The 23391-nt window shown below is 54.9% G+C and overlaps 11 protein-coding genes across 11 annotated transcripts; 5 read left to right on the plus strand and 6 right to left on the minus strand.

Annotated features, from left to right (window-relative positions):
* The first annotated feature begins 204 nt into the window (after nucleotides 1–204).
* Nucleotides 205–2004, plus strand: BU26DRAFT_516143 (cyclopropane-fatty-acyl-phospholipid synthase-like protein). Its single transcript, XM_033828252.1, has 4 exons — nucleotides 205–517; nucleotides 579–939; nucleotides 1042–1400; nucleotides 1509–2004. Exons 1-4 carry the CDS (start codon nucleotides 502–504, stop codon nucleotides 1799–1801), a joined length of 1029 nt encoding a protein of 342 aa, XP_033688875.1. The 5' UTR covers nucleotides 205–501; the 3' UTR covers nucleotides 1802–2004.
* Nucleotides 1825–2958, minus strand: BU26DRAFT_561140 (uncharacterized protein; the record flags this gene model as incomplete). Its single annotated transcript, XM_033832881.1, has 1 exon — nucleotides 1825–2958. The coding sequence occupies one exon, from the start codon at nucleotides 2956–2958 to the stop codon at nucleotides 1825–1827; it is 1134 nt and encodes a 377-aa protein (XP_033688876.1).
* A 152-nt stretch (nucleotides 2959–3110) lies between these two features.
* On the minus strand, nucleotides 3111–3557 carry BU26DRAFT_230933 (uncharacterized protein). The gene has a single exon (XM_033820873.1). It carries the CDS (start codon nucleotides 3510–3512, stop codon nucleotides 3264–3266), a length of 249 nt encoding a protein of 82 aa, XP_033688877.1. The 5' UTR covers nucleotides 3513–3557; the 3' UTR covers nucleotides 3111–3263.
* A 106-nt stretch (nucleotides 3558–3663) lies between these two features.
* Nucleotides 3664–5797, minus strand: BU26DRAFT_516144 (aspartate kinase-like protein). Its single transcript, XM_033828253.1, has 3 exons — nucleotides 5350–5797; nucleotides 3971–5297; nucleotides 3664–3914 (listed from the first exon to the last, which is right to left on the minus strand). The coding sequence occupies exons 1-3, from the start codon at nucleotides 5493–5495 to the stop codon at nucleotides 3804–3806; spliced, it is 1584 nt and encodes a 527-aa protein (XP_033688878.1). The 5' UTR covers nucleotides 5496–5797; the 3' UTR covers nucleotides 3664–3803.
* Nucleotides 5798–6011: 214 nt separating this feature from the next.
* BU26DRAFT_516146 (Pkinase-domain-containing protein) lies at nucleotides 6012–8381 on the minus strand. Its single transcript, XM_033828254.1, has one exon. The coding sequence runs from the start codon at nucleotides 8139–8141 to the stop codon at nucleotides 6396–6398; it is 1746 nt and encodes a 581-aa protein (XP_033688879.1). The 5' UTR covers nucleotides 8142–8381; the 3' UTR covers nucleotides 6012–6395.
* Nucleotides 8382–8591: 210 nt separating this feature from the next.
* Nucleotides 8592–8816, plus strand: BU26DRAFT_561143 (uncharacterized protein; the record flags this gene model as incomplete). Its single annotated transcript, XM_033832882.1, has 2 exons — nucleotides 8592–8702; nucleotides 8751–8816. 2 exons carry the CDS (start codon nucleotides 8592–8594, stop codon nucleotides 8814–8816), a joined length of 177 nt encoding a protein of 58 aa, XP_033688880.1.
* Nucleotides 8817–9507: 691 nt separating this feature from the next.
* Nucleotides 9508–10501, plus strand: BU26DRAFT_501994 (uncharacterized protein; the record flags this gene model as incomplete). The annotated part of the gene is made up of 3 exons (XM_033826606.1): nucleotides 9508–9610; nucleotides 9661–9804; nucleotides 9855–10501. 3 exons carry the CDS (start codon nucleotides 9508–9510, stop codon nucleotides 10499–10501), a joined length of 894 nt encoding a protein of 297 aa, XP_033688881.1.
* Nucleotides 10502–10834: 333 nt separating this feature from the next.
* On the plus strand, nucleotides 10835–11992 carry BU26DRAFT_231009 (uncharacterized protein). Its single transcript, XM_033820874.1, has 3 exons — nucleotides 10835–11199; nucleotides 11248–11329; nucleotides 11433–11992. Exons 1-3 carry the CDS (start codon nucleotides 11167–11169, stop codon nucleotides 11822–11824), a joined length of 507 nt encoding a protein of 168 aa, XP_033688882.1. The 5' UTR covers nucleotides 10835–11166; the 3' UTR covers nucleotides 11825–11992.
* Nucleotides 11993–13510: 1518 nt separating this feature from the next.
* On the minus strand, nucleotides 13511–17590 carry BU26DRAFT_516151 (uncharacterized protein). The gene is made up of 13 exons (XM_033828255.1): nucleotides 17342–17590; nucleotides 17064–17295; nucleotides 16393–17015; nucleotides 16208–16309; nucleotides 16131–16159; nucleotides 15879–16085; nucleotides 15794–15827; nucleotides 15554–15744; nucleotides 14648–15506; nucleotides 14407–14592; nucleotides 14309–14356; nucleotides 14017–14119; nucleotides 13511–13968 (listed from the first exon to the last, which is right to left on the minus strand). The coding sequence occupies exons 1-13, from the start codon at nucleotides 17422–17424 to the stop codon at nucleotides 13912–13914; spliced, it is 2754 nt and encodes a 917-aa protein (XP_033688883.1). The 5' UTR covers nucleotides 17425–17590; the 3' UTR covers nucleotides 13511–13911.
* A 210-nt stretch (nucleotides 17591–17800) lies between these two features.
* BU26DRAFT_538479 (cytochrome P450) lies at nucleotides 17801–19487 on the minus strand. Its single transcript, XM_033831461.1, has 2 exons — nucleotides 18864–19487; nucleotides 17801–18804 (listed from the first exon to the last, which is right to left on the minus strand). Exons 1-2 carry the CDS (start codon nucleotides 19419–19421, stop codon nucleotides 17833–17835), a joined length of 1530 nt encoding a protein of 509 aa, XP_033688884.1. The 5' UTR covers nucleotides 19422–19487; the 3' UTR covers nucleotides 17801–17832.
* Nucleotides 19488–19911: 424 nt separating this feature from the next.
* On the plus strand, nucleotides 19912–23347 carry BU26DRAFT_419530 (C2H2 domain-containing protein; the record flags this gene model as incomplete). The annotated part of the gene is made up of 9 exons (XM_033823305.1): nucleotides 19912–20283; nucleotides 20339–20535; nucleotides 20652–20968; nucleotides 21038–21634; nucleotides 21819–21930; nucleotide 22066; nucleotides 22113–22279; nucleotides 22326–23054; nucleotides 23101–23347. 9 exons carry the CDS (start codon nucleotides 19912–19914, stop codon nucleotides 23345–23347), a joined length of 2739 nt encoding a protein of 912 aa, XP_033688885.1.
* Between the last annotated feature and the right edge of the window lie 44 nt (nucleotides 23348–23391).

Raw genomic sequence — 23391 nt, forward strand, 5'->3', positions numbered from 1 at the left:
CTTTGTGCCATTTCTATGGAATTTGAATCATTATTAGAGAGTTTGTACCTTGCACATTGTCCCACGTTCAACCCTGCCACCTGCGTAGCATTCATATGCCGATCACTGCACTATGTCAAGAGCAACCCCTTTCCTCCATTGGTCAGCACAACCGCACGCTTTACCTACGCCACTGATATCCCCAACAGACACATCTCGCCCATATTCCCCAACAAATAAACCTCACCACTCTCTTTATACAAACCTTCCGCTCGCGATACCCGACAAAGTTTCCCACGCCCAGCGCATAAATCGTGACGTCACAGACTCAAACCGCTAAACCGCTTCCAGCGCACTATGAAACCCGCATTCCTCTCAACAACATGGCCTCAAGGTCACGATAGCTCGTCCGTCTGTCTGTAGAAGAAAGAGCTATTAGAGGATTTTCCTAGTGCACGGTCTTGTTCATCACGCTCGTCTATACTCATTCATTCCTCCCCAGTAATCAATCAAGCAAGCACAATGAACTCCATCTCAGGTACTTTCAGTCTCCATAAGGACCACAGCCTCCATCATCCAACCCCTAACCCAAACCTCAGACTACCTCCTCGACGCCGGCTACCTCCCGCACCCCCTAATCCGCCTCGGCATCCGGCGCCAGCTCGCCCAGCGCCTCGCCTCCCTCTCCAGCACCTCTCTAACCGCAGCCTACGAGTCGAAGATGGCGTACGTAGAGCTTCTGCGCACACGCCCTATTGCGATAGAAACGCAGACTGCAAACGCGCAGCACTACGAAGTCGGCACGGCGGTGCTGAAGGGCATGCTCGGCCCGCGGATGAAGTACTCGGCGTGTTTGTATGAGCGGGGGGATGAGGGGTTGGAAGAGGCGGAAGTCAGGATGCTGGAGTGCTATGTAGAGAGGGCGGGGTTGAGGGATGGGATGGCGGTTTTGGATCTGGGGTATGTTTTGGTTTATCTATTTATCTATCTGTCTCTCTGGTTGGTCGGGAGGGTGTGAGCGTGCGTCACGTGCCCAGACCCATGCTGAGAACAAGCTCGCAGATGCGGATGGGGCTCCGCCGCTCTATACTTCGCCTCGAAATTCCCCAACTCGCAAATCACCGCGTTTTCCAACTCGCGCACGCAGAAGGCGTACATCGACTCTATCGCCTCGTCTAAGGGACTGACGAATCTCACCGTGATAACGGGGGACGTCGTGGACTACGAGTTCGAGCCCGGCAGCTTCGACCGCGTCGTCTCGATCGAGCTGTTCGAGCACATGAAGAACTACCAGCTGCTGCTGGCGAAGGTAGCGCGGGCGCTGAAGCCAGGCGGGAAGCTGTTCGTGCATATTTTCGCGCATCGGAGCACGCCGTATGACTTTGAGAGCGGGTGGATGACGGAGCAGTTCTTTACGGGGGGTATGTCTAGACGGTCTAATTCGGTTCCTGAGTCGATTCGCTTCGATTCGAGGTGCTGGGTTTGGGAAATACCGGCCTGAAGGGATTGTGCTGACTTCTATATTCTAGGCACCATGCCCTCGGCTGACCTGCTCCTGTTCTTCCAGGACGATCTGCGCGTCCAGAAGCAGTGGTGGGTCAACGGGAGGCACTACGCGCAGACGTGCGAGGACTGGCTGCGCAAGATGCTGGAGTGTAAAGAGGACATCTGGCCGGGGCTGAAGGAGACGTATGGCGAGGAGGGCGTGGTGACGTGGTGGAACAGGTGGCAGATCTTCTATATGGCGTGTGCGGAGCTGTTTAAGTGGGAGGGCGGGGACACGTGGGGCGTGACGCATTTGCTGTTCGAGAAGCCGGAGTAGTGGATCGGTGGGGCGGGAGACCTTTAGGTGTCTTTGCTGAGGTCGGAGGCGTTCCTGGTTGTGGTGGGAGTGGGCGTGGGCGTGGGCGTACCCTCCTCCTTCTGTTCCTCCATGCGCTTGATTTCCGAAGCCCAGCTCGCCAGATCCAGCACCGACGGCGCCTTTCCCTTCATTCTCCGCCTGTTGATAACGCGCTCCGAGAACTTCCGTCGCAGTTTCACCTCCGCCTTAGAACCCCCCTCAAACCCCCCAATCTCTTCCTGAATGCTCTTCAGCACCTTCCCATACTCCTCCTCCTCATCCTCATCACTACCACCGCCCTCCTCCCTCCCCACCCTCCCCACCTTATCCTCGCAAATCCGCCCCGCCCACACCAACCCCAGCGCCGGCGCAGAAAGCTCAATTTCCCTGCTCTTCCGCCGCTCGCGCAGAATCTTCAAGCTATCCCTTGCATGGTCCAGAACCGTCGTGAACTCCAGCGTCTTCTCATCAACCTCAAGCCACTTATTGACATCGTCCAGATCCTCCCTCGCCGCGATGCCAAACGTAGCCAGCGCCCTCTTGTCCTCGAACGCGAGCTGCTCCATGCGGAGCGCAACGGCCTCTGGGGAAGGGAACTCGTAGAGCTCGGCGAATTCCTCTTGCTTGAAGGTGAGCACGGCTTGGGCGGCGCGGACTTCTTCTTCGGGCGTGGGCGTCGCAGACGCGGCGATTTGGCTCGCGAGAGCCTGGATGTCCTCTAGCACCTGGTCGAAGGCGAGTCTGCTCGCCGCCTCCGCCGGGGGCTGAAGGGCCTCAGGCGCCGCTTTCCCCACCTGCTCGGAGGCGAAAGACGGGGCCCAGAAGTGCTCGCCGGAAAAGGCGTTGCCGATTGGGCTTGCGGGCAGGGGGCGGTCGAAGAAGGCGCGGATTGCGGGCTGAGGGGCTTCTGGCTCCGTGATGGTGGCGCCAGAAAGCCGGGTGCTGGCTTCGCTGCGGAGCAGGTCTTCTTCCTTGCGCGCCATTACGCGCAGCTTCCTTGCTCTTGCGTCGCCGTTTTCGATTTCCTCTTCGATTATCGAGGCTTTCGAGAGGGCGCGGCTTCGCTTGCGCTCGGTGAGCGCGTTGACCTTGCTCATGAAGGGGGACACCCATTCTACCGGCCTGGGACTGTCCATTGTGGGCTGGAGTGCTTCGGGCTGGTTGATACTGAGGTCGAGCGAGCGGCGAGGCGGCGAGGATGCTGGTAGGTGGAAAGGGACGTGAAGGCCTTCAAGCGGCCTGATACGGTGGTCGATAGAGCGGCGTAGCTTCAAGGATGTCGGAAGACGGATAGAGACGCGAAGGTCGTCAGGATGCTGGGGACGTAGCTAGATGTGAGATGTTCCTCCACTCCAGCGTCCTCCCCTCAAAGCAGCTCAAGCAAATGGCAGGATGGCAGAGTGGCAGCCCAGACGCAGCAAACAGACGCTGTACCTACGCTTCAGAACCTGAAACTCCTTCTCTCCTCTCCTTCTGAGCTCGTGAACGGCTCGCAGAACGTGTGGTTGCTGAACGATACGCGTGGGACGACGTCGTCGACGCTGTGGGCGAGAATGGCGAGTGCTGTCGCGTGAGCGTGTTGTTGTTGCAGACAGGAAAATTTGCTTGACGCGAGAAGCAGAAAAGAAGATTTGGCCTTCGAGTGAATAGAGGGGCGGGCAGTCATGCTCATGAGCGGTCTGGTACGCATGACGACGGCGCTCTGCAATTCGTGGCCGTATTCACCGCGTTTGCATGCCCCCCGCTCTGTCTCCCCCGCAAGCTGTTCACCGATGGTGGCCATCATCACTGGAAAGGGGAACATCAAGGTGAATAAGACATGAGGAAACTTGAATAGCATTGGACATTTGACTTTTCTAGAACTGACGCTGGAATAAAGCCTCCGTCTTATGCAAATGTCAGCATGCATGTCAAAAATACACAGGTATATACCTCTAGATCGAATGCGATATGTCCCAACTCCGCAGATGCAGATGCTCGTCTATTCCAAAAACGTGAAAAGATTCGTGTGCACGACGTTGAGGGCACGGTCGGCCTCGCGCTCCTCGATGACACAAGAGATATTGATCTCGCTGGCACCCTGAGAGATCATCTGTGATAGCTTGTCAGCGTCTGCCCAATAGATTGATTACGCGATGGAGAACTTACCTCGATATTGATGTTGTTCTCGCCCAAAACACTGAAGAACTTGCCTGAGATACCAACCATGTTCTTCAACTGCTTGCCGACCAAGCTGACAATGGCCATATCAGGAACAATATCAATCGTGCCGAGGGCGCCCAGCTCAGCGATGGCGCCGCGAAGATCTTGATCTTGAATCTTGTATTCATCCTCCCCTCCACCACTCAAAAGCGCGGACTCAGAATGCAGTGCCATGGAAACATGGACCTCGGAGGAAGAAATGAGGTCGACGGAGAGATGCCATCTGTCCAGAATGCTGAAAATGTTCATAAGGAAACCGTGAGCGCGAGTGCGCTTGTTGCTGTGAACGTTCAGGACAATGACATCGTGCTTGATGGTGACGGCCGTAGGGCGTTTCGGGCGCTGGTGGCGGGTAAGCAGACTCGAGGATCGAGTGCGGAAGAGCTTCGGGTCCTTGAGAGGAGCGTGAGGGTCAATGTCGTCGATCTTGTCGGGAAAGATGACGGTGCCGTTGTTGCGCGGGTTCATAACATTCTTGATGCGAATGGGGATGCGGGCGCGGATCACCTGCTCCATGGTGAACGGGTGGATGACCTCAGAGCCATAGAAGGTCAATTCGGCGGCCTCGGAGGGGGTCACGGCGGGCAGGAGTCGAGCAGTAGGGACTTTGCGGGGGTCGGCCGTGAAGATACCATCCACCTCCTTCCAGATCTGCAGCTCGGTCGCCTTGGTGCCAACAGCGACCAGGGCAGCACACAGATCGGTGTATCCGCGTCCGACGGCGCTCAAGATACCCCCCGGAACGTTGCCAAAATAGCCCGTAATGACGGGGACCTTGTCACCGCACGTCTCCACCTCTTTGGCTATAGCCTCAGCCAAGTCTTTAAAGAACTGCTCACCAAGTCCCTTGGTCGGAGCATTGAACTTGACCACATCCGACAGGTCGACGTACTGCGCCGGCACAAAGCGGTCGTTCAACAGCGCGGCCATGTAGCGGCAGCTCAGCTTCTCTCCCTTGCTCACAATCTTGTCCTCGGCGCGGCTTGTGACCTCCTCCAAGTGCTGCGCAGACTCCAGGATCTTGGTGAGGCTCTCGCACTCGGCACTGACATCCTCGATGAAGGCGGCCAGAATGTCAGGGTTCACGAGCGTGTCCTTCGCTGCCTGTATGTGGTCGGCGCGGATCGCCTCGACGATGTCGTCGTAGCCGCGGGAGCCCGCTTTCTCAGCGGCTCGCGCGGCGCGGAGAAGCCGGTTCGTCGTCCCTTCGAGCTTCGTGTTGTTGCTGCGGGCGGAGCAAACGATAGCGGTGCGGTTGTCGCGGAGGCCAGTCCTGCATGGTATTAGTAACCTTTCGTCTCGTCTTTCGTCTGAGTGCGCCCGACTTCACAATGCTGGCGATGTTCTCCGCGAACTTTCCCACACTCGTTCCCCCAAACTTGAGCACCACCCAGCCACCCGGCAGGTGCTTTTCCTCGGTGTGAGCTATCCGCTCGGACTCGTGCATGTATCCGTTGACGACTGTGGACATGGCGAATGTGTTGAAACCCGCTGTTCAAGCAGGTGTTCAATAGAAAAGTGTATCGGCTGAATGTTTATAGTCCAGGGTATGCGTCGCCACAGCAATTGGGCGTCTCCGGTGGCGTGTGTGGGCGTAGTGTGAAAAGTTGGGAATACGCCGCGAGACTATTGTGTGGTGGGGAATTTTTCGGCCGCGGGGGTCTGGCCTGAGTCACCCATCAATAAAGACAGACGTCGATGCCGCAATCGGTGGCTAACCTTGCGCCAGCGAACATCGGAACACCTCCAGGTGCCCAGCCACCACCAAAAGCAATAGCTGGCCGCTGTATTTGCGGGGAAGAACGCTCGTTCGCTGCGCCGTCCACGTCTATATGTAGCACCCGTATTCCAACACCAGACAGCACACGGACCGACGTTTGTGGCAAGTCCAACACGCTGGAGTCAGCACGAGTGCGCTCTGCTCCATTGTCGGCAGTCAGCTACGAGGACACCGGGCGCCGGGCGCCTACACATAGCAGATTAGGAGAGTATTGCCGAACACGCGCTGGTACAAATAGGTTGATGTATCTCAGAGGCAGGGCAATACAAAGGCCGCTAATAGTCCACGGCAGCAGCTAGACGAGCTAGACGCCAGGCAATCCGACGCCGTGTAAATGCTCAAGTCCCTCCAAACGCCCGTCTACGCAGTTCCACCAGATCAGTCCATCCATAACAATGCCGATGACGCCATGCATGTCAACCAATCTCGTCCAATCTCGTCACCCCATTGCGCCGTATTCCAAAGAACCAGTATCCTCTCACGCCAGAGCATTAATCTAGCGCGAAGAGAAAGAAGTAATCTTGCTCCGCTCCATCTAAATGTGCCTACCCAAAGCCTCTCCACCTGATGTGGAATCAACGCGCGTCCTTCTCACCGTCTGTATATGTCCCTGTCACGCTCACGCTCACGCTCGCGGGGCCTCTCTCGTCGGTCTGGGCTCCGTGAGCGAGTCCTCGCGTCTCGCCGGTCGCGTCCAAAGCCGCGTGAGTCTCCGGGACGGTCTCTGTCTCTGTAACCCCGGCCGCGATCCGACCGGTCATCGGGATAGCCGTCCCGAGAATGGCCCGAGTCCCTAGAGCCTCGCCGGCCATCTCTAGGCCGATCGTCGGGGTCTCGTGATCGCCTGTTCTCTCTCGGTCGCGGGCCGTCGTCGCCATAGCTGGGGATGTACGTGTCGCCGACCGGGGGGCGGTGTCCGCGCTCTCCAGCAGGCCCGTAACGAGGTGGATGTGGTAGAGGGTGCCGACCTTCGCCTGGAGGCGGGGGAAGATTGCCGTGTCGTGCTTCTGCACCGTTACCCCAGTGCGGTCGGCGCTCCGGCGGCGGTGGCGGAGGGGGTCGGTGGTCGTATGGTGGGGGTCGGCGTTCATAGCCTCCTCGCGGCAGCCGGTCGACACCTGGCGGGCCTCTATCTTGCGGTCCGTACCTTCGATCCCCATCCATCCAGGATCCAGGGACACCAGTCGGGGGTGGACCAGACCCGGTCCAGTCTCCGTGAGGGCCTCCGCCAACAGTTCCTCCTGCTGGCGCAGGCGGTAGCGCTTGCTTCTGGCCACGGGCGTTGCGCCTGTCGAGTTCGTGCGAGTCGGCGAAGGTGGGAATATCCTCTTCGCGCATAGGCCGGGGTTCTTCTCTAAAGTAAGGATGATCGATAGCATCGATAGCATTTATACGCTTCCGCCAGTCGAGCTTCAGGAGCTCGCCGAGGAGATTGAGACCTTGCGGACTGAGCTCCCTAAACCTGTTTCGAAGGTTGCCACTGCTTGCTTGAAAGCTCTTCACGGGTTCCGCACCAGGGAGGACATTCCAGCCAGGCATACTCTGGTCGTTGGGAGAGCCGACCAACTCGAAGATGATCTGGGCTTGATGGAGGTCGCTTTGTCCCGCGAGGATGGGCTTGCGCTTGAACATTTCGCCAAAGACGCAGCCAGCGCCCCACATGTCGATGGCCGGCGTGTATCGTCGAAGTTGAAGAAGCAGCTCCGGCGGGCGATACCACCTAGTTACCACCAGCGTAGTGTAATCTCGTCGAGCTTCGCCATTGCCCCTGCCGCGCTGAGGCACCGGCTCGTCGTAGTGCCGAGCCAGTCCAAAGTCTGCAATCTGTAGTCGGCCGCGGTTATTGATGAGGAGGTTTGCTGCCTTCATGTCCCGGTGAAGGATGTGGTTGTCGTGCAGATAGCGGAGGCCCTTGAACAGCTGGAGCATGTAGCACTTGATCTGCGGCTCCGAGAAATGGACGTCTGGGTTGTCGAGGAGACCCGAGAGATCGTGGTCCATGTAGGGCATAACCATGTACAGAATGGCGCGTTTCCTGCCCTCGGCCTTGGGTCTCTCGACCGCCATCTCTTCCAGCTTCAGGACGTTGTCGTGGGACAGCATCTTCAGCAGCTTGATTTCCCGCAGCGCCGTGATGGGAAATCCATCTTTCTCGTTGTGCGTCAGGATCTTCTTCAGCGCGAAGATCTGGCCGGAGCGGACATGGCGGGCTTTATGGACTTCTCCAAACGTTCCCTCGCCCAGCTTCTGCAGCATTTCGTATTCGCCGATCTTTGAGCAGCCGCGAAACCGGCGCTGGATGCCCTTTGGCGGCGACGCGGCGGCGGCAGTCGCCATGGCGGGAGTGAGGTCGGAAGGGGTGCGCGATAGATGGCGCCGTGACGGTTGGGCGGCGGTCGCTGTCAAGCCAGGGCGCTTTTGCGCCGCGGAGTCGAAGGGTGGATGTTGCAGCTGCACAGAGACGGGCGCAGCGGGAGATGATGCCGAGAAGGAAGGCTCATGGGCGTGGCACGTGCTGCCATCGAGTGTGTGCCGGCATGTTCCTATTGTCGCGGCATCACAATAGCAATCACTCTGTTCGCGCGCGAAAGAACGAGATTGATGAGGGAAGGCGCGATGGCCACATTGCCAAGCCACGCACCTGCAGGGCAGCTTGATCGGACCTCACTTCACTTCCTCACCAGACACCCCATGAGCCATTGCCGTCCGCACACTCGAGGTAGCTATTGTTCCCTATTGCCACTGGATTGCTGTGTCGCTAATGGATCGCAAAGCCCGATAAACGCCATGGGACCGCCGAAATATCCCCCGCTGGGCAACCACCCCATCCACGTCCACCCGGTTCGACCGCTCTACCGATTCGCTGCAACCGCGCTCGGCGCCTCCATGTGGTTCTTCGTACGTGAATCGGCAGACTGGATATGGGCTTGTGGCTAATGGGAGCAGTTGATGTACCGGGCAAAGAAAGACGGACCCGCCCTCCTCGGTTGGAAACACCCATGGGATCATTGAGAAGAAGAGCGAGGCAGAATGGGCGCGCACACGACCGGGACCCGAGATTCGGGTCGAAGTCACTGTATATATACCGGGAGGGGCGATTCTGAGCTCCGCGGTGGCAGGGTGAATGTGCGACACCCAGAGGCGTTACCAAGATATTTTAAATTCGAGAACGTCAGGCGCCCAACATCCGAAATGGACGGACTATGCATGTCCTTTGTGTCTTCAATATGATCTGCAGCAGATTCTAGGCCAGGTGCGTGTCCCTATGAGTCAATGTGGTCCATCTGTGGCTCGTACTCGCTCGTTCGATGGACCCAGGACCGCGATTGTTATCCGTACAGGGCCGAAAGAACTTCTTGATGCTCATTATCGGGTTGAATGCATACTTTCACCTCCGGCCTGTGCATGCTCGCCGCGTCCGCTTATCAGTCGTAGTCTTATTTCAGAGGTGCCCCGCCGTGAGCAGCGCGAAGAGCTGTGGTATTCTCTATGCCATTAATTCACTATCGCTGGACACTTTGCTGAACGCCCTTAGAATTATGTGTGACCGCGAGTGTGCGACAAAATCTGGGGGCTGGCCTAAGCGGTGATGTCATTCGTTCACATGACGGCGCGTTTGCTAGGCAAGTGCGACCTTGAAAAAGCCCAATAAAACTTCGCGAACACGCCACCGGGCCCTCTCCCCCACTGTCACAAGTTCAACATGGGCGGCAATTTCTGGTTCGGCCGCAGTCGAGAACGGTCGCAGAGCGCGCAGAACGAGCCGCTGCCCTCCGCCACGGCAGAGTATTCGTCCCCAGCCAAGGGTGAGTACGGCCCCAGACCCGCCAGAGCGTAGCTAACGCTGTACAATTAGATGAGCAAGATCTCTGGTATGATGGCACGACGTCTGAGGACGATCTCAGCCCCATCAAGGGGAGCAAGAGGGCCAACGGTGCAGGCAGTCTCGTCTCAATTCCGTCGCTCGATCCAGAGGAAGAAGCCATACTCCTGCCCTACAGTAGGTTCCCAAGCCACTTACTGCCGCTCATCGACCGCTGATGTTCACAGTGCCCGCCCTCTTCGGAAAAGATCTCCCGCCATGCGGCGCCGAGATCCAAGTCGCGTACGATAATGTAAACACCCGCCTCCGCCAGCGCTGGCTCTCCCACCGTGGCCAACTGTCCGCGAGCGACATCTGCCAAACCGTCAAGGAAGAGCTATCGAACCAGAACTTGATGTGGCCAGCCTTCTGCTTCAAGGCAGGTCAGTTCAAGAAGCGCAAACCGTGGCGCCGGGAGAACGTCTTCCACTACGAAGTCCGCTGGATCGACTACTTTGTCCGCGAAGCGCAGGCTCCCGAGCCGATGACCGAGTCTGAGATCGTTGACCGAGAGAAGCAGCCCTCTGTTCCGAATGTCCTGGGCTTCACGTGCGATAAGAAGGAGGTGCTGGAGCTGTGGGATGCGTGGCACACGAAGAAGCGGGCTCGGGCGCCGGCTGTGCCTGGGACGGCGATGGATGCGGCCTCAGGTTTGGAAGCCCTAACTCTCAAGTCAGCCGCTGGGGAGGGTGCTAATCGCGTTGAGGAAGACTCCGGAGCGTCAGTAGCATCGTCGGTGACAGTCGTTGAACAACCCGCGGCGGAACATCGAGAGCATGGGGAGGGAGAGACCCAGGCTGGATCAAATGCGTGGTGCCAGGACGATCATGACTGAACGACAGAGGACAACCATGTGGCGGCGGCTGGCGTCTGCTGAAAAATCATGGTGGATGCTCGATGAGTGGTAATCAGTGGCAGATGCTCTGGCGTTTTCAGGGACTAGGATAGCTCCGCGGGACTATTGCTGGCGTTGGGTCGGATGCTTGCGAATGCGCTCGATACCCATATGGAGAGGACTCAATGTTCATTGCTATTTCCTCATGCTATCGGTACGTATATCTAAGTGAGTGGAATGCATGCTGCTAGAATCCAGCGAGCACACCGCCCCTTGCCTAAAAGCACAATGAGCGTTCACAAGGCCCTTTTCACTCTCACTCGCTGGCTTCTTGCTCCTCCAAGCTAGCTACCCGTTTTCGAAGTTTCACCGCCGTCTCTCCTCACGCCTCTTTCATTCACCTTCACCGTCCTCCTCAGGCCTACCGTCATACTTAAAGCCGGCTTCCCCATCCTTTTACTGCTCTTTCTCCTGCGCAACGCCTCCCACACATTCCCGGGTATCTATTCAAGCCGACGCGATATACTTGCTTGCAATCCAATCTTGCCCGCAAGCTACAGCACAGCTACGCCTATCTACATTACCCACGGTACCCTTCCTTCTAAGTCACTGCCCAGTATCCGCACTGACATCGCACAGTCTCACCCCTCACGTACATCGCCAAAATGGTTCAGTGGACTGGCGAGAAGGACGCGATCGTAAGTCCCGTCCAACCTGTCGTGACAACCTCTAACCCTTCGCCCCAGCTCCTGCGCGGCATCTTCGAGAAGTGCGACATCAAGTTCGGCAAAGAGCTCTGCGAGGACCTGGCCAAGAGGATAGGCGAAGGTATGTTGGTGTCTCCCTTCCGCCGCTCACACTCCCGGCCAACCCTCCCTTCCACCCTCCCCATAGACATCCACAAGCCGCACACTAAACAAAATCCCCACAGGCTGTACCCCAAAAGCCGTCAACATCCGTCTGCAGAGCATCCGCAAGAACGGCAAGCCCGTTCCAGACCGCACCCGTAGCGCGAACGCGACGCCCACCAAGACCGCCGGCACTCCCAAGACTCCCGGCTCGTCTGCGCGTGCCCGCAGCGGCAAGGGCGCGAAGGCTAAGACCATGGACGAGGAGAATCACCCGCAGGACGATGAGGACGAGATCCCAAGTCCGTCTGTGGGACGGAAGAGGGGAAGGAGCATGGCTGCGAGCGAGGAGCCGCTGACCAAGAAGATCAAGTGCGAGCCCGACTTGGACTTGGACTTGGACTTCAGCGGTATCCTCGGCGGCGGTGGCGGTGGTAGCCAAGATGGTGCTGCGTATGAGGATGAATCCATCTGACCAACCAATCTTCGTGGGAATCCTTGGGCTGCAAGAGGCTGGGTTGGTCTACGCAAGGAAGTTCAAGGATGGAGCAGAGAAATGCGCGGTATAGCATTGGGAGTTAACGCGCTTCTCGATGCAGTAGTATGCTTCGTGCATGTCTTTTGGTCTGCTGTCGGGTTTTGGCGGGCCTGGGAAAGGAATGAATGGTTGGTGCTGGCTTGCGATGGACGCGGCTCTGCGGATCAGGCTGGCATGGCCTTTTGGATTGAGAAGGCAGGGCTTTGCGTAGTAGTTATGTGGAGTCCGTGAAGAGATTCTTTGCCAACACAGGTCTTTTCCTTGACTTTCTTGATGAGGTTGCTTGCTGCTGGTAGGTCGTCCACACTTTTTTCTTGCCGGGGCAGTTGTTCTATTGCGTTAAAACGTGTTCTGCGCTGTTGCAGATCGAGTTGCGGTATTAAGCAAATAGACGTGGAGAGCGTACAGGGGAATTCTACTCGGATATCCGCGTGGGGGTTTTGCAATCTCGTTCCCCTAGGATTTGAACGATCAGACTAGCGACGGGGCTGGTTTGCCTTATTTTCTGGTTCGCAAAAATGCGGCACTGCAAAATTACACTGCAATCTTTAGCGTGGACGAGGTGTTACTAGGCAAGTCGGAAGACTCGGCAGCTAAAGGCTTGTCAGCTAGGCAGCATGGATGAGGCTGAGTCCTTCGCTGTGGTTCGCGTGGGATTTCCGATTCCAGTCTCTGAGGAGTTGGGGCTGCTGCACTGCAATCTTTAGCGCGAACGAGAGGTTTTCCTATCACGGGCCAGGCTGATCCGCCGACATAGACGGTGCATTGCAATATTTAGCGTCGACGTGCTGTTACAGTACCAGGTAAGACTTAGCAGCTGAAGGCTTGTTAGCTAGGCAACATTGATAAGGCTGAACATTGGAAGTCCTTGGTTGTGGCTCGCGTGGGATTTCCGAGTCTGTACAGGTGCATGTGCTATGCGGCTCTTCTTTAGCGTCGACGCGCTGCTACAGAACGAGGTAAGTCGGAAGACTCGGCATCCGACGGCTTGTCAGCTAGGCAACACTGACAAGGCCGAAGTCCTTCGTTGTGGTTCTCGTAAGATTTCCGAGTCCGGCAAGGTTGCACTGCAATCTTTAGCGTGGACGAGCTGTTACCAGCAGCACTGACAAGGCTGAAGAAGTCCCCCATTGTGGTTCGCGTGGGATTTCCGAGTCCGGCGGGATATGCAGCTTTCCTCACAATGATTGACCAATTATTGCACACGATAGATAGGCGATGCACTGCAATCTTTAGCGCGGACGAGAGGTCTTCCTCTCACGTTCAAGGCTGATCTACAGGCACCTGCATGGCCATTCACCGGAGACTTGGCAGCATGCAAATTGCGTCTAGGCCATTGCCAACTTGAACCATTTATCTTTGGAAGTACGGCAAGTGGGCTATTAGGCACAAGGCTGTTTTCCGGTCAAGGTGCCGCCTGAAGCCTCTCATAAACATTTCTTTCTTCGCTCAGGGGTGTGTACTGCATTGCAATCCTTCGCTCTCGCCCGAGAAGCACGCGGCCCCGGTTGTCGGTCCTGGATGTGCGGTTAAACTTTGCAGTTCGAATCTCAGCGCACGGTGTTCGTGATGGGATGCTCGAAGACGTTGCGTTGGGAGTATAGCTACTTGATCCGATCTTTCTTTCCTCGATCTGTAGATATCCAGGCGGTTGGCGATGGGCTTGTTGGTGGAATGGTTGGTTCAACGAGCTTACTAAATGAGGAATGGTCAATCCTTTCGCACCTATTATTGTGGAGGCAATTCCTCAATAACATCCCGGAATGATATTCTCTGACCGATCGATGTATAGTCCACCCAATAGAGTGACTGCTAGTTCCGGCTTCAAGCGAGATGGACCATCTCCCACAAGAGCTCATTGACCGGCTCAGCAAGCATGTACCGCAAAATGATCTAAAGAAACGCTCTTCATGTCTCGCAAGGTCCCTTAAGCGCAGAGAGGTACTCGAAAATCACCGGCGAGAGGACCCACAATCAACTCGAATTTCAGCATGGCTCCAGAGCCTGAGACCAAGCGCTTCCAATTACTCCCACGCGATACCTGCAATTTCCAACTTCCGATCTTGAAGCGATCGCATTTCCTGCTCACATTAGTCGCTCCACTATCCAGAGGCTGGCTATATACGTACCTGCTCCACAGACCTATTGACAACATATCTAGTCACCTGGACTGGTTGCTCTTGCCCGAGACGCAGAGCCCGTGCGATGGCCTGGTTCTCGACGCTTGGATTCCCTGCCCAGGAGACCATACAATTAGCACTTGTTCAACAGAAGAGGGGCAAATACCACACGGCTTAGCCAGTTGCTCGATCGATTGGTACATTTAGCGTAGAGTAGTGTCTAAGAGTTCGCGAAGAAAGGGGGTTACGCACTATTTGTAAGTTAGCATACATCGTGTTCTACTATGTAATGCCGTCTTACCATTGTGGTTCGACGAGGAACACGCGGTTTGCCGTGGCAAGGTTTAGCCTGGATGGGGTAAGTTACGCAATCCAAATCGGAGTGAGCTGCAAACATACCCTACAGCACCGGTCCCTGTCGTCATGATCAAGACGCGCAATTGCGGGTTGTGGGCGAAGTTGTCCAGGATATGCTGGCGTTTGGATGTAGCACATTCGCCATCTATACGTTGGAAGGTGATTCCGGCCGCTTTTAGATACAATTGTATAAGATCCAGGGTGTGAGTCCAACAGGAAAAGATGATACTGCGTGCCGTAAGGTTAGAAAACTAAAGGAGAGCTGCTCGAAGGGGTAACACACCTCTTGCTAACCCCAAGGTCGGCTTTTACATCCACCATTAGGGCTTCCATTTTGGAGGATCTCCCCTGCGATCGGAAATACCCCTCATCCTCCGAGAAAAGGGTAGGCCTTTGGTGATGAGGAGGGTTGGCCCACAACGGCGCGCACAAGGGACAGCTCTTTGGAAGAGTGTCCTGACCGTCCGGGGTGCTCTGTTCGATGCATTCGGAGCATAGGACGTGGCGGCAGTGTTCAGTGAAGCGCCGGTACAAACCAGAACCGATAATGGGCATCGTCTGCTTACAAGCCGAGCAAGTCACTTCCCCATTTCTCCCTAGCGAAGTCTCTATCGCCTCTCTTTCGTCTAGCAGGTGCAGCTTCCGTCGGTTCCAGGAGAACGGCTGTTGATAGGTACCGTGGTTGCAAAGAATGCGAAGCTGGAGCCACACCTGAAACATTCCCAGCGTGCTTCTTTGATCGAAACCGCCTACCTGGTTCTTGGCAGCTCGGAACATTGTTTTCTTCGTCTGTTCGTATTGCCTTTTCTCTTCAGCTGAAAACTCAATCACGCGAACGCAGTCTCTCTGATCTGGAAGATGAAGCAGGTCTTTGGTCCGCCGCAGACACAAAGAGTCTAGTAGCAGTGTAAAGTTCTCGGTAGCCACCGCCCGTCGCTTACCGCCCTCGTCGAAAGGTAGGGAAATGTGCTTTTTGAATGTTGAGAGGGTGTGGAAGGGGTTGGCCTTGATGAAAGCAAACAAGGCGCCGATGTCTTCCAATCGATTCTGTATAGGGGTCCCGGTGAGACACCATCGTGACCGAGCGTTTAATTCGGTCACGGTGCGATTTAGCACGGTAGATTGCCGCCGTATAATATGCGCTATTGTGAGATTAGCCAATATGGAAAGAACGCGTGGTCTACCATACCTTCGTCAAGTACTAATCTGTACCATTCGATGCCGTTCAACGGGCTCCTATCTTTTGCGTAGTCTGAAGCGAGGGTATGATAAGTTGTGATGATGAGATCAGCATCACAGAGCTTCGTTGGGTTGGTTTCCCGGTTCGTGCCATGGTACTTGATAGTTCTCAAGGCACCACGGACTTGGTTGCGAAAATGTCTACTAGAATCAGCACGCGCGATATGGTGAGCCTTAGATGTATAGACACCTCTCCATTTCCTGAAACCATTCGTTGATCATCACTGACATCGTAATCAGCAAACAGGTCAGTTGGGGGGAAGAACGCCTCGTACAGTCTGAAGATGCGACTATCAGGGTTGCTCTCGTCCGGCGTCTCCGTTTGTGCTCTGGTCGTATCTCGTGTGCGAGGGTAGCCTCGTGTGCCCATTCATAAGCAGAGTCGCGTGTCCTCAGTATGAGAGCCAGGATGCTCAAGGTCTTGCCCATCCCCATTTCGTCCGCTAGAATGCCGCCCCCTGTTTCAGGGTGAAAGATAGGAGCTTTGGTAGTTAGTAAAGCAGGTGTCTTCGCTGGGTTAGACTTACACGTGTTATTTGTAACAATATGGCGATAACTACCAAAGGACAATTAGCGACGGACTAGCTGTGGGGGTTAGACATACTAAGTCTTCCCATCTATCTCGATAAGTTTCCACAAACGGAATTCTTCGGGTATGGGACCACTTTCGCGTTGCGTCATGAAGTCAAGGGCCTGCATTTGGTGTCTTAAGAGTGTCAGTATCGGCGCGTTGCATGCACGGCGATCGACCAAGCTATGCCATGAGAGGTGGATGAGCGAGGTACCTACAGTAGAAGTGGAGTCTTCAAGCTGTCATCGCCCTCTAGGCCGATCAACTTTTGACCGCGTGTAAGCGAGGAGTAGACGGTAGAGAGAGTCGTTTTGAATGCTTCAGCCTTGTTGATCTCGCTTTCAGACTTCTTCTCCTCCGGCAAGTGCATTACATAGTCTTGGAATGATGATTGATAGTCGGGTAACTTGAGCTCATGGGGATTATCATAATGCGAACCCGGTCGCATGTAGTCAGGTCGTTGCAGATAGAGCTTGTTTCGGGAAAGCTCTCGGCCAACACCTTGAGCAGTACACCTCGCACCGTACAGATTGATATTCACGCGGACAACAGCATCTTTCTCCTTCGTCGACTTGTGGATGACTTCTCGGATAGACTTGACGTGAGCAAGTACCTCGAGATCGATCTGATACCGCTGATCAGCGATGGTTTTGAGAGCTTTTTCTAGTTGAGCGTTCGCTTCTCCAAAGGAAGTGGAATCTGGGAAGCCGATGATGGTCTGGTCCTCGTGTCGGACGATCTGCATTTGGTAGTGGCCTCGGAATGGGTAGTCATCTGCAGAGCTCAATCGGCTGTCAAGGACGGCCATATCTCCACATAGTTTCACCGGAACTCGAAACAACTAGATGATATCGATTAGCCCCCGCCTTGCAGGTAGTGGTGGCCTTACCATTCCGTAACAAATCTGTTCGCCTTCCTGGTCAGGACTGGATGATATGGAGGTGGTCAGAGACGGGAAATTCTCCGCTGCCCATTGGTCGATCTGCCTCTGCGTAAAGAATAGAGACTCATCAACGGGGCAGTAGTCGGCGTACTCGCCATCAGCCCCGTGTGGAGTTACAGGGTTGAGCAGTTCGGCCACATAATTGCCCCACGACGACTCTTGCAGGGCTGGGGTATCTCTGCGAGCTGTTAGCTTGCCATATGCGACGAGTCGGAGTAACCCACTGGATGGCACATGCGGACTCATCGCCGTCCGCTATCGAGCGATCATCCGCGAAGACGTCAGCGTAAGGACGTTTGAGAGACATCGTGGCCGCTAGGTAGGAATGCGCCTAGCGTCGTTTACTAGCGGCTTGGCTTAGGCCTCCAGTCCCTTGCCTTTTCAAACGTTTGGAACGATGCAGGGGCACTTGGTCGTCAACACCTTAGCTTGACTAACCCCCAGACCCTTTATTGATGCGTGGCAGGGTGAGGAGATGAGTGACGAGCGACCGGTGGTGACCCGAGGCACTAATAGTGACGTGGAAGGCGAGCGCCTACACAGCCACTGACCGGTCAACCGTTTCACAGACGCGCGATCGTGCATGTCAGATTTTAGGGGCTGTACGGGTGTGGCTCTGGCTGCCCCCCTGACTTCCCTCGATTACGGGACACAGCGCGAGTGTACTTGTGTGGTGCAATATGAATTACAGCCCTTGGATAATCTATGCTGTGAATCAAGCGGCAGGTATGAGAGATACAAGACACCCGTTCGCGTTCTTCGCCGTTAGGGCTACCTGAGCCTGGTATGGTCTGTCGTCCTCACTCCTAATCTCCTTAAATTCCTGCAGCATCCGCGCGATGATATAAGAGACTTCCATGGTCGCTTTCTGCTGCGCCAAACACTGCCGGAGGCCTGCACCAAAGGGCATAAATTCGAACGACGAGGGAGCAAACGCAGCGTCGCCGTCCCAACGCGACGGGCGGAATTCGTCAGCATCCGGTCCCCAGATCTTCTTGTCGCGGTGCAGCGTTGCGAAACAGGTGTCGAAGAGAGTGCCTGCAGGTGCAAAGATGGGCCCCGTGCCGTCGGGTCCTCCGCCCGTGGGGAGAACCGTGTCCCGTAGGGCGACGCGGTTGTTTTGTGGGAAGACAGGGTGAAGCCGGAGGGTCTCGGTGATGACGTTTTGGAGATATTTGATGCGCGTCAGCCGGTCAAAACTCAGTGATTCGGCTCCTAGGGCTATGGTTTCGGCCCGGAGTGTCGCGAAGATGGAGGGATGGGTGGCGAGCGTGTGGATTACGGTGCTGAGTAGAGAGGCGGTTGTCTCGGTTGCTGCCATCATGGCTTGGATTATTTGGTCCCGAAGGATGGTCTTGTTGTCTGTTTGCTGGGCCATGTTGTAGAGGAGAGTGCGTTGCTTAGGAGGTACCCGCCCTTCCTGAGTGCCGAATTCGTGCTTGTGCTTCTCGCGATACTCAAGTGCTCGGTCAACGTATACGTCGGCAAATTTGTGCACCTTTTCACACGCCTTGAGCCAGCTTCCTTTGGGTAGAAGGAATTTTAAGGGTCCCAAGGCAATCCGCATCCCGCATCCGTTGAAGCCAGCTTGGAATGCATCCAAGAACCCTTCTCCATTTGGGGGAAGAGACCCTGAAAGCATCCCAATCGGTTCTCCGAAGAGAAAGAGCGTATTCATGTCAAGATACTGGACCGTGATTATCAGAACGAAGCCTTTCTGGGGGGGAAGTGGCAGGGGCGACTTACCAGCTTGAATATCCAGGGCTGAAGGTCGAATTTTGACCCGTCTTTTGGGATTTGGTCCAACATCATCCGCAGGTGCTCTTCTAGAGGCGTGAAGTCAGAGATATTCGACTTGTGGAAGCCAGGCTTGAGGAGTGCATGAGAGCGCTTCCACTCCAGGCCGTCGGTGGTGATGAATCCGCTTCCGCAAAAGGGATGCATATTGTGCAGGCGCAGTGGCTGAATGCCCCAGTCGGCCGCTTTTTTAGACCACACTGTCTTCAGGTTCTCTGGATGGACAGAATATATGGCATGGGAGCCGAAATTGAGGGCTTCGAACGTGTGGCCATACGTGTCGTAGCGCTGCTGGTGCTCCACCAGGAATTGGTGCTTAGTGATGGCATTTCCAGTTCGCAAGAAGAGATCAAGACCGAAGACAGGGTCTTTGTGCTTGTAACGGGGAGCGGGTTGGCACCCATGCTTCCGGGCTTTGAGTCGCAGAGCTTGCGCGGCATATACACGATACGCGATGAATAGAGCGACAAAGGTGGCCAATAGCGACAACACAGAAACGGCCGCCATGGTTACACTGTCCGCTTCTCGTGAGATGGCGGAGAGAGTTAGAGTAAAGACGAGAGTGAGATGTCCCCGCCCAAGTGCACGTGATGTGGGGTGTACGGCGTGCCACTAATGGACGCAAGTTTGCGGCACGGGCCGAACCAATCTTTGATTGTCAATGTTACTGTGGTTTCACGGCTCATCGTAGGACAGTACTCGTGGCCTAGTCCAGATGGATTTCTGTCCGCCTTGCGCCCTCGGTCGCACGAGCAGGGCGCGAGGCTGAGCAAGCGGGACGGCTTGGCTCACGAGCCTGTAAGCCTTCAGCCAGTCAAATCCCGGTTCCCTGCGCCGGTCTGCGCCGCGGTTGACCGGTCTGCTTCAGCCTCGTGCATCTCGCCTTCGGCCAGCCGCCCCTCGTAAAGAAGTCTTGGCCGTATCCAGCCTGATCGAGGCAAGAGAACGGTTCTCTGACTGCCATCTCCAGGATCCATACCCGCAAGGACCTGGTGCAATGAACTGCAATAGCTCTGCTCCCTCTTCCCAAACGAGTCGCTCTTCGACATGCGCCATCTCTCAGCAGCCGACGCTGGTAGGAGTGGCAGCTTCTCCGGGAAGCGAAGCGTTTCGATCGGCTATCAAGAAATTTCGGGCTCGACTTTCAGGAAAGGATCTCACGGATTTCGGGAATACAACGTACGAAGAACTATGTCTCGAAGTGCTGCGGATCCAGCGTATACAAGACAGCGACAAGAGTATGAAGAACCTGTCGCGCATTCAGTCCTTCCTCGAGGCTATGCACCAATTTGGCCAGGTCATTGAAGTGTTCCTCAATGTGTCGGACGCGGTCGCTTTTGTCTGGGGCCCCATCAAGTTTCTTCTGCTGGTGAGGCCCGCCGTTAGTCGAGATATGTCCTCGCTGCCTTGCTGACACAATTCAGACAGCGAGCACGTTTGTGGACTCTTTTGAAACAATCTTGGATGCCTACGAACGGATCGGAGAGAACATCCCCTTGCTACTGGAATATGAATCGCTATTTCACCACAACCCACATATGATCGATGCTCTCGAACTCGTGTATATCGATATCCTTGAGTTCCATCAACAGGCCATGCGATTCTTTTCAGGAAAGGGCATGTACTCCCTCACAATAGATCAGGATTCTGCTAATGAACTGTTGGTGTAGTATGGACGAGAATCTTCCGATCAATGTGGAAAGACTTTAGCACAAAGTTTAGCGGTATCTTGAACAGTCTCCGCCGCCACAAGGAGTTGATCGAATGTCGGGCGAGCTTATCTCAATACCGACGCTATCAAGAAGACATGGCAGAAATGAGTTCGAAGCTGGATGAACTGATCAACCAGAAACAGAGCAAGAAGATGAAAGTGGTGAAAGAATGGCTGGCTGTTTATTCCCAACCAGAGCAAGATCATGACTCTGTACGCAACACCAGAGCGGAGTATCCAAGCACCGGAGACTGGATCTTGGAGCACAAACTCGTGGAGGATTGGAAGGATGCTGATGTTCCGAGTACACCCCTAGCATGGATGACTGGGATTCCCGGAGCTGGTAAGCTATGCATGATCCCGCGGACGTCAGGAGTCTCCAAATCGTACTCATTGATTGTAGGTAAAACAGTTCTCGCTTCCGCCATTATCGACGCGTGCAAGCAGAGGAGTGCATTCGTCACTAGCTACTTCTACTGCCATGCCGATGACCAAGGAAGTAATTCTGCCGTCGCAGTTCTCAGAGGACTCGTAGATCAGCTCTTGGATCAATTTCCTCAGCTTCTACCGCCTTGCCACACGAGACAAACTTCTAGTGGTGAGCCTACCCTTCGATCCTTGCCATTAGCCAAGAAACTGTTTGAAGATTTCGCTTTCACCATCCCGAAGCTTTTCATCATCGTCGACGGCCTCGACGAATGCGAGCAGATGGAGCGAAAGCAGATCCTGGACTTCTTCGTTGAGGTCGTGGGGAAGTGCGACACAGAAGAGCCGGGCAAGCTTCGAGTCCTCTTCGTCAGCCAGGATTACGCAGATATCAGGAAAGCTCTGCACAGTTCGTCGATCGCCAGAATCGTTCCAAAGGTCATTTCTCTGTCCTCCTCCGACAACGAGCGCGATATCTGCAGTTATGTGCGGATATGGGTCGACCGCATCGCAAATAAATATACTCCTCTCAACGAAGAGCTATTGGAGTATCTTCGGAACTTGACCGTAGCTAGGGCCAAAGGTACGTATATAGAAGCAAGACTCCTAACATGATATCCCAGATCGAGCATCAGCATATTAGAGGGACATACCTTGAAGGCTCTCGTCCTCCTATAGCAGCAAGAGTTTCCGGGATGTCATTACAACGGAATAGATATTGCATAAACATAAGTATCTCGCGCTTTTGCTGACTTATCCTGTATTAGGCATGTTTTTGTACGCGAAATTGGTGATGCTTAATCTGTTCTACCAGCCTACGCAAGAAGATCTGCTCGAGGCCATTTCGCTAGGTAATTTTCCTGATGGGTTGGAACAAGCGTGAGTCAGCCATGTTTGCGGTGCATTTAATGTTTTCTCCGTCGGCAGCATCTCAAGCGTACGGTCTTGCAGTCCTGATGCCTCGCAGATACGAACGGATCCTGAGACGAATCAAAAAGACGTCGCACCCTCAAGAGTGGGAGAAGGCCAAAACACTGCTTGGCTGGATGTCATGTGCGAAGCGGCCACTTACGTGGCGGGAGATCCAAGTTGCTTTGTCCCTCAACATGCAGAACCAAAGCGTTGATTACGACAGCCGTCGACTGCGGAGAGATCTGCACGATATATGTGGTTCCCTTGTACTGATTTCGGGGGATCGTGTGTCGCTGGTGCACAGCACAGCGAAATAGTAAGCTGCATTGGTGGCTATTCTTGCGACTGCTAATTCTTTTCAGTTACATTACAAAGTGCACCGAAGACATTCATGAGCCGTCGGTCGAATGTGAGCTGGCCGCGCTTTGTCTCCAATATCTCACCTTTCCGTGCTTCGAGGTCGAGGAGCCCACCGACGAGCTTGCGCTCCGACAAATGACGCTTGAAGGACACTTCGCGTTCCAGGACTACGCTGTTGCCAAGTGGTTCCACCATGTTAACGCCTTTGTCAGCATGGGAAAGGAGCTTCTCAAGAAAGGCTTTGAAGCACATGCACGTTTGGCAGAGATGTCAACAGCTCTGGATGACTTTCTTACTCAATTTGGCGAAGAATCCTGGGAGGAGGGAATTGTGGCTGAATGCAGGAAAACTTGCAGCATCTTCGAGGACCATGACTTCTACGATAACATAGTGGCATTGATGAGCCACATCTATACGTTCCAAAAGAAGGGCTTCGAGGCTAGGCATAAAGTCAGCATCGAGGACCTTGACAAAGCTCTGGAACGCAACAGAAAGCTCCTCGAGGAACTCCCACCAAAGCTCAGCCCAGGTGAGCTCACAACGTTCCGCCAGTTCTACGATGACGAAAGGAGATTCAAATGCCCGAGAATCACCTGCATGTATTTCTCCGTTGGCTTCAAAGATGCAAAGTCCAGAAAACGACACGTCAATATCCACGATCGCCCATACCAATGCGAAGTGCCAGACTGCCTGGGCGCTGAGGGATTCGCAAACTCAAAGGATCTTGAGAAGTACGAAGCTCTAGCCATGTCACTACCTGCTCTAACATGAAGCCAGACACACCCGAGGTTTCCATCCCGAAATTAGTGATCTCGCCGAGACTTTCAAGTCCGTTACTACAAAACGAGAGAAAGCGACCTGGGCGTGCTCGATTTGCGGAAAGACCTTTACTCGCAATTTCCATCGAAAGAACCACGAAAAGAGCCATCGTGGCGAGAGGCCAGAACAGTGTCCCGAGTGCGGTAAGGCCTTCACAAGGGCGAACGACTGCAAGAGGCATCAGAAGCTGCATGACCGAAAATAAAGGGTTCTAGGCGCTTGGGATGGCGAATGGATTTATCAAAGCGG

This window comes from Trematosphaeria pertusa (genome assembly GCF_010094035.1).
Source record: "Trematosphaeria pertusa strain CBS 122368 unplaced genomic scaffold BU26scaffold_3, whole genome shotgun sequence".
Classification (NCBI taxonomy): Eukaryota; Fungi; Ascomycota; class Dothideomycetes; order Pleosporales; family Trematosphaeriaceae; genus Trematosphaeria; species Trematosphaeria pertusa.

Excerpts from the sequence above, each read along its gene's own strand:
- BU26DRAFT_516143 (XM_033828252.1), top strand. Across the intron at positions 940-1,041 it reads ATGGCGGTTTTGGATCTGGG|ATGCGGATGGGGCTCCGCCG; the intron begins GTATGTTTTGGT and ends ACAAGCTCGCAG. Across the intron at positions 1,401-1,508 it reads GGAGCAGTTCTTTACGGGGG|GCACCATGCCCTCGGCTGAC; the intron begins GTATGTCTAGAC and ends TCTATATTCTAG.
- BU26DRAFT_230933 (XM_033820873.1), bottom strand. The coding sequence starts at position 3,512 with ATGCGTACCAGACCGCTCATGAGCATGACTGCCCGCCCCTCTATTCAC.
- BU26DRAFT_516144 (XM_033828253.1), bottom strand. The coding sequence starts at position 5,495 with ATGTCCACAGTCGTCAACGGATACATGCACGAGTCCGAGCGGATAGCT. Across the intron at positions 5,298-5,349 it reads AACATCGCCAGCATTGTGAA|GACTGGCCTCCGCGACAACC; the intron begins GTCGGGCGCACT and ends AATACCATGCAG. Across the intron at positions 3,915-3,970 it reads AGAACAACATCAATATCGAG|ATGATCTCTCAGGGTGCCAG; the intron begins GTAAGTTCTCCA and ends AAGCTATCACAG.
- BU26DRAFT_516146 (XM_033828254.1), bottom strand. The coding sequence starts at position 8,141 with ATGGCGACTGCCGCCGCCGCGTCGCCGCCAAAGGGCATCCAGCGCCGG.
- BU26DRAFT_231009 (XM_033820874.1), top strand. The coding sequence starts at position 11,167 with ATGGTTCAGTGGACTGGCGAGAAGGACGCGATC. Across the intron at positions 11,200-11,247 it reads CTGGCGAGAAGGACGCGATC|CTCCTGCGCGGCATCTTCGA; the intron begins GTAAGTCCCGTC and ends CCTTCGCCCCAG. Across the intron at positions 11,330-11,432 it reads GGCCAAGAGGATAGGCGAAG|GCTGTACCCCAAAAGCCGTC; the intron begins GTATGTTGGTGT and ends AAATCCCCACAG.
- BU26DRAFT_516151 (XM_033828255.1), bottom strand. The coding sequence starts at position 17,424 with ATGTCTCTCAAACGTCCTTACGCTGACGTCTTCGCGGATGATCGCTCG. Across the intron at positions 15,507-15,553 it reads CAGATTAGTACTTGACGAAG|CGCATATTATACGGCGGCAA; the intron begins GTATGGTAGACC and ends ATCTCACAATAG. Across the intron at positions 14,593-14,647 it reads GACCTTGGGGTTAGCAAGAG|TATCATCTTTTCCTGTTGGA; the intron begins GTGTGTTACCCC and ends TACGGCACGCAG.
- BU26DRAFT_538479 (XM_033831461.1), bottom strand. The coding sequence starts at position 19,421 with ATGGCGGCCGTTTCTGTGTTGTCGCTATTGGCCACCTTTGTCGCTCTA. Across the intron at positions 18,805-18,863 it reads AGCCCTGGATATTCAAGCTG|TATCTTGACATGAATACGCT; the intron begins GTAAGTCGCCCC and ends ATCACGGTCCAG.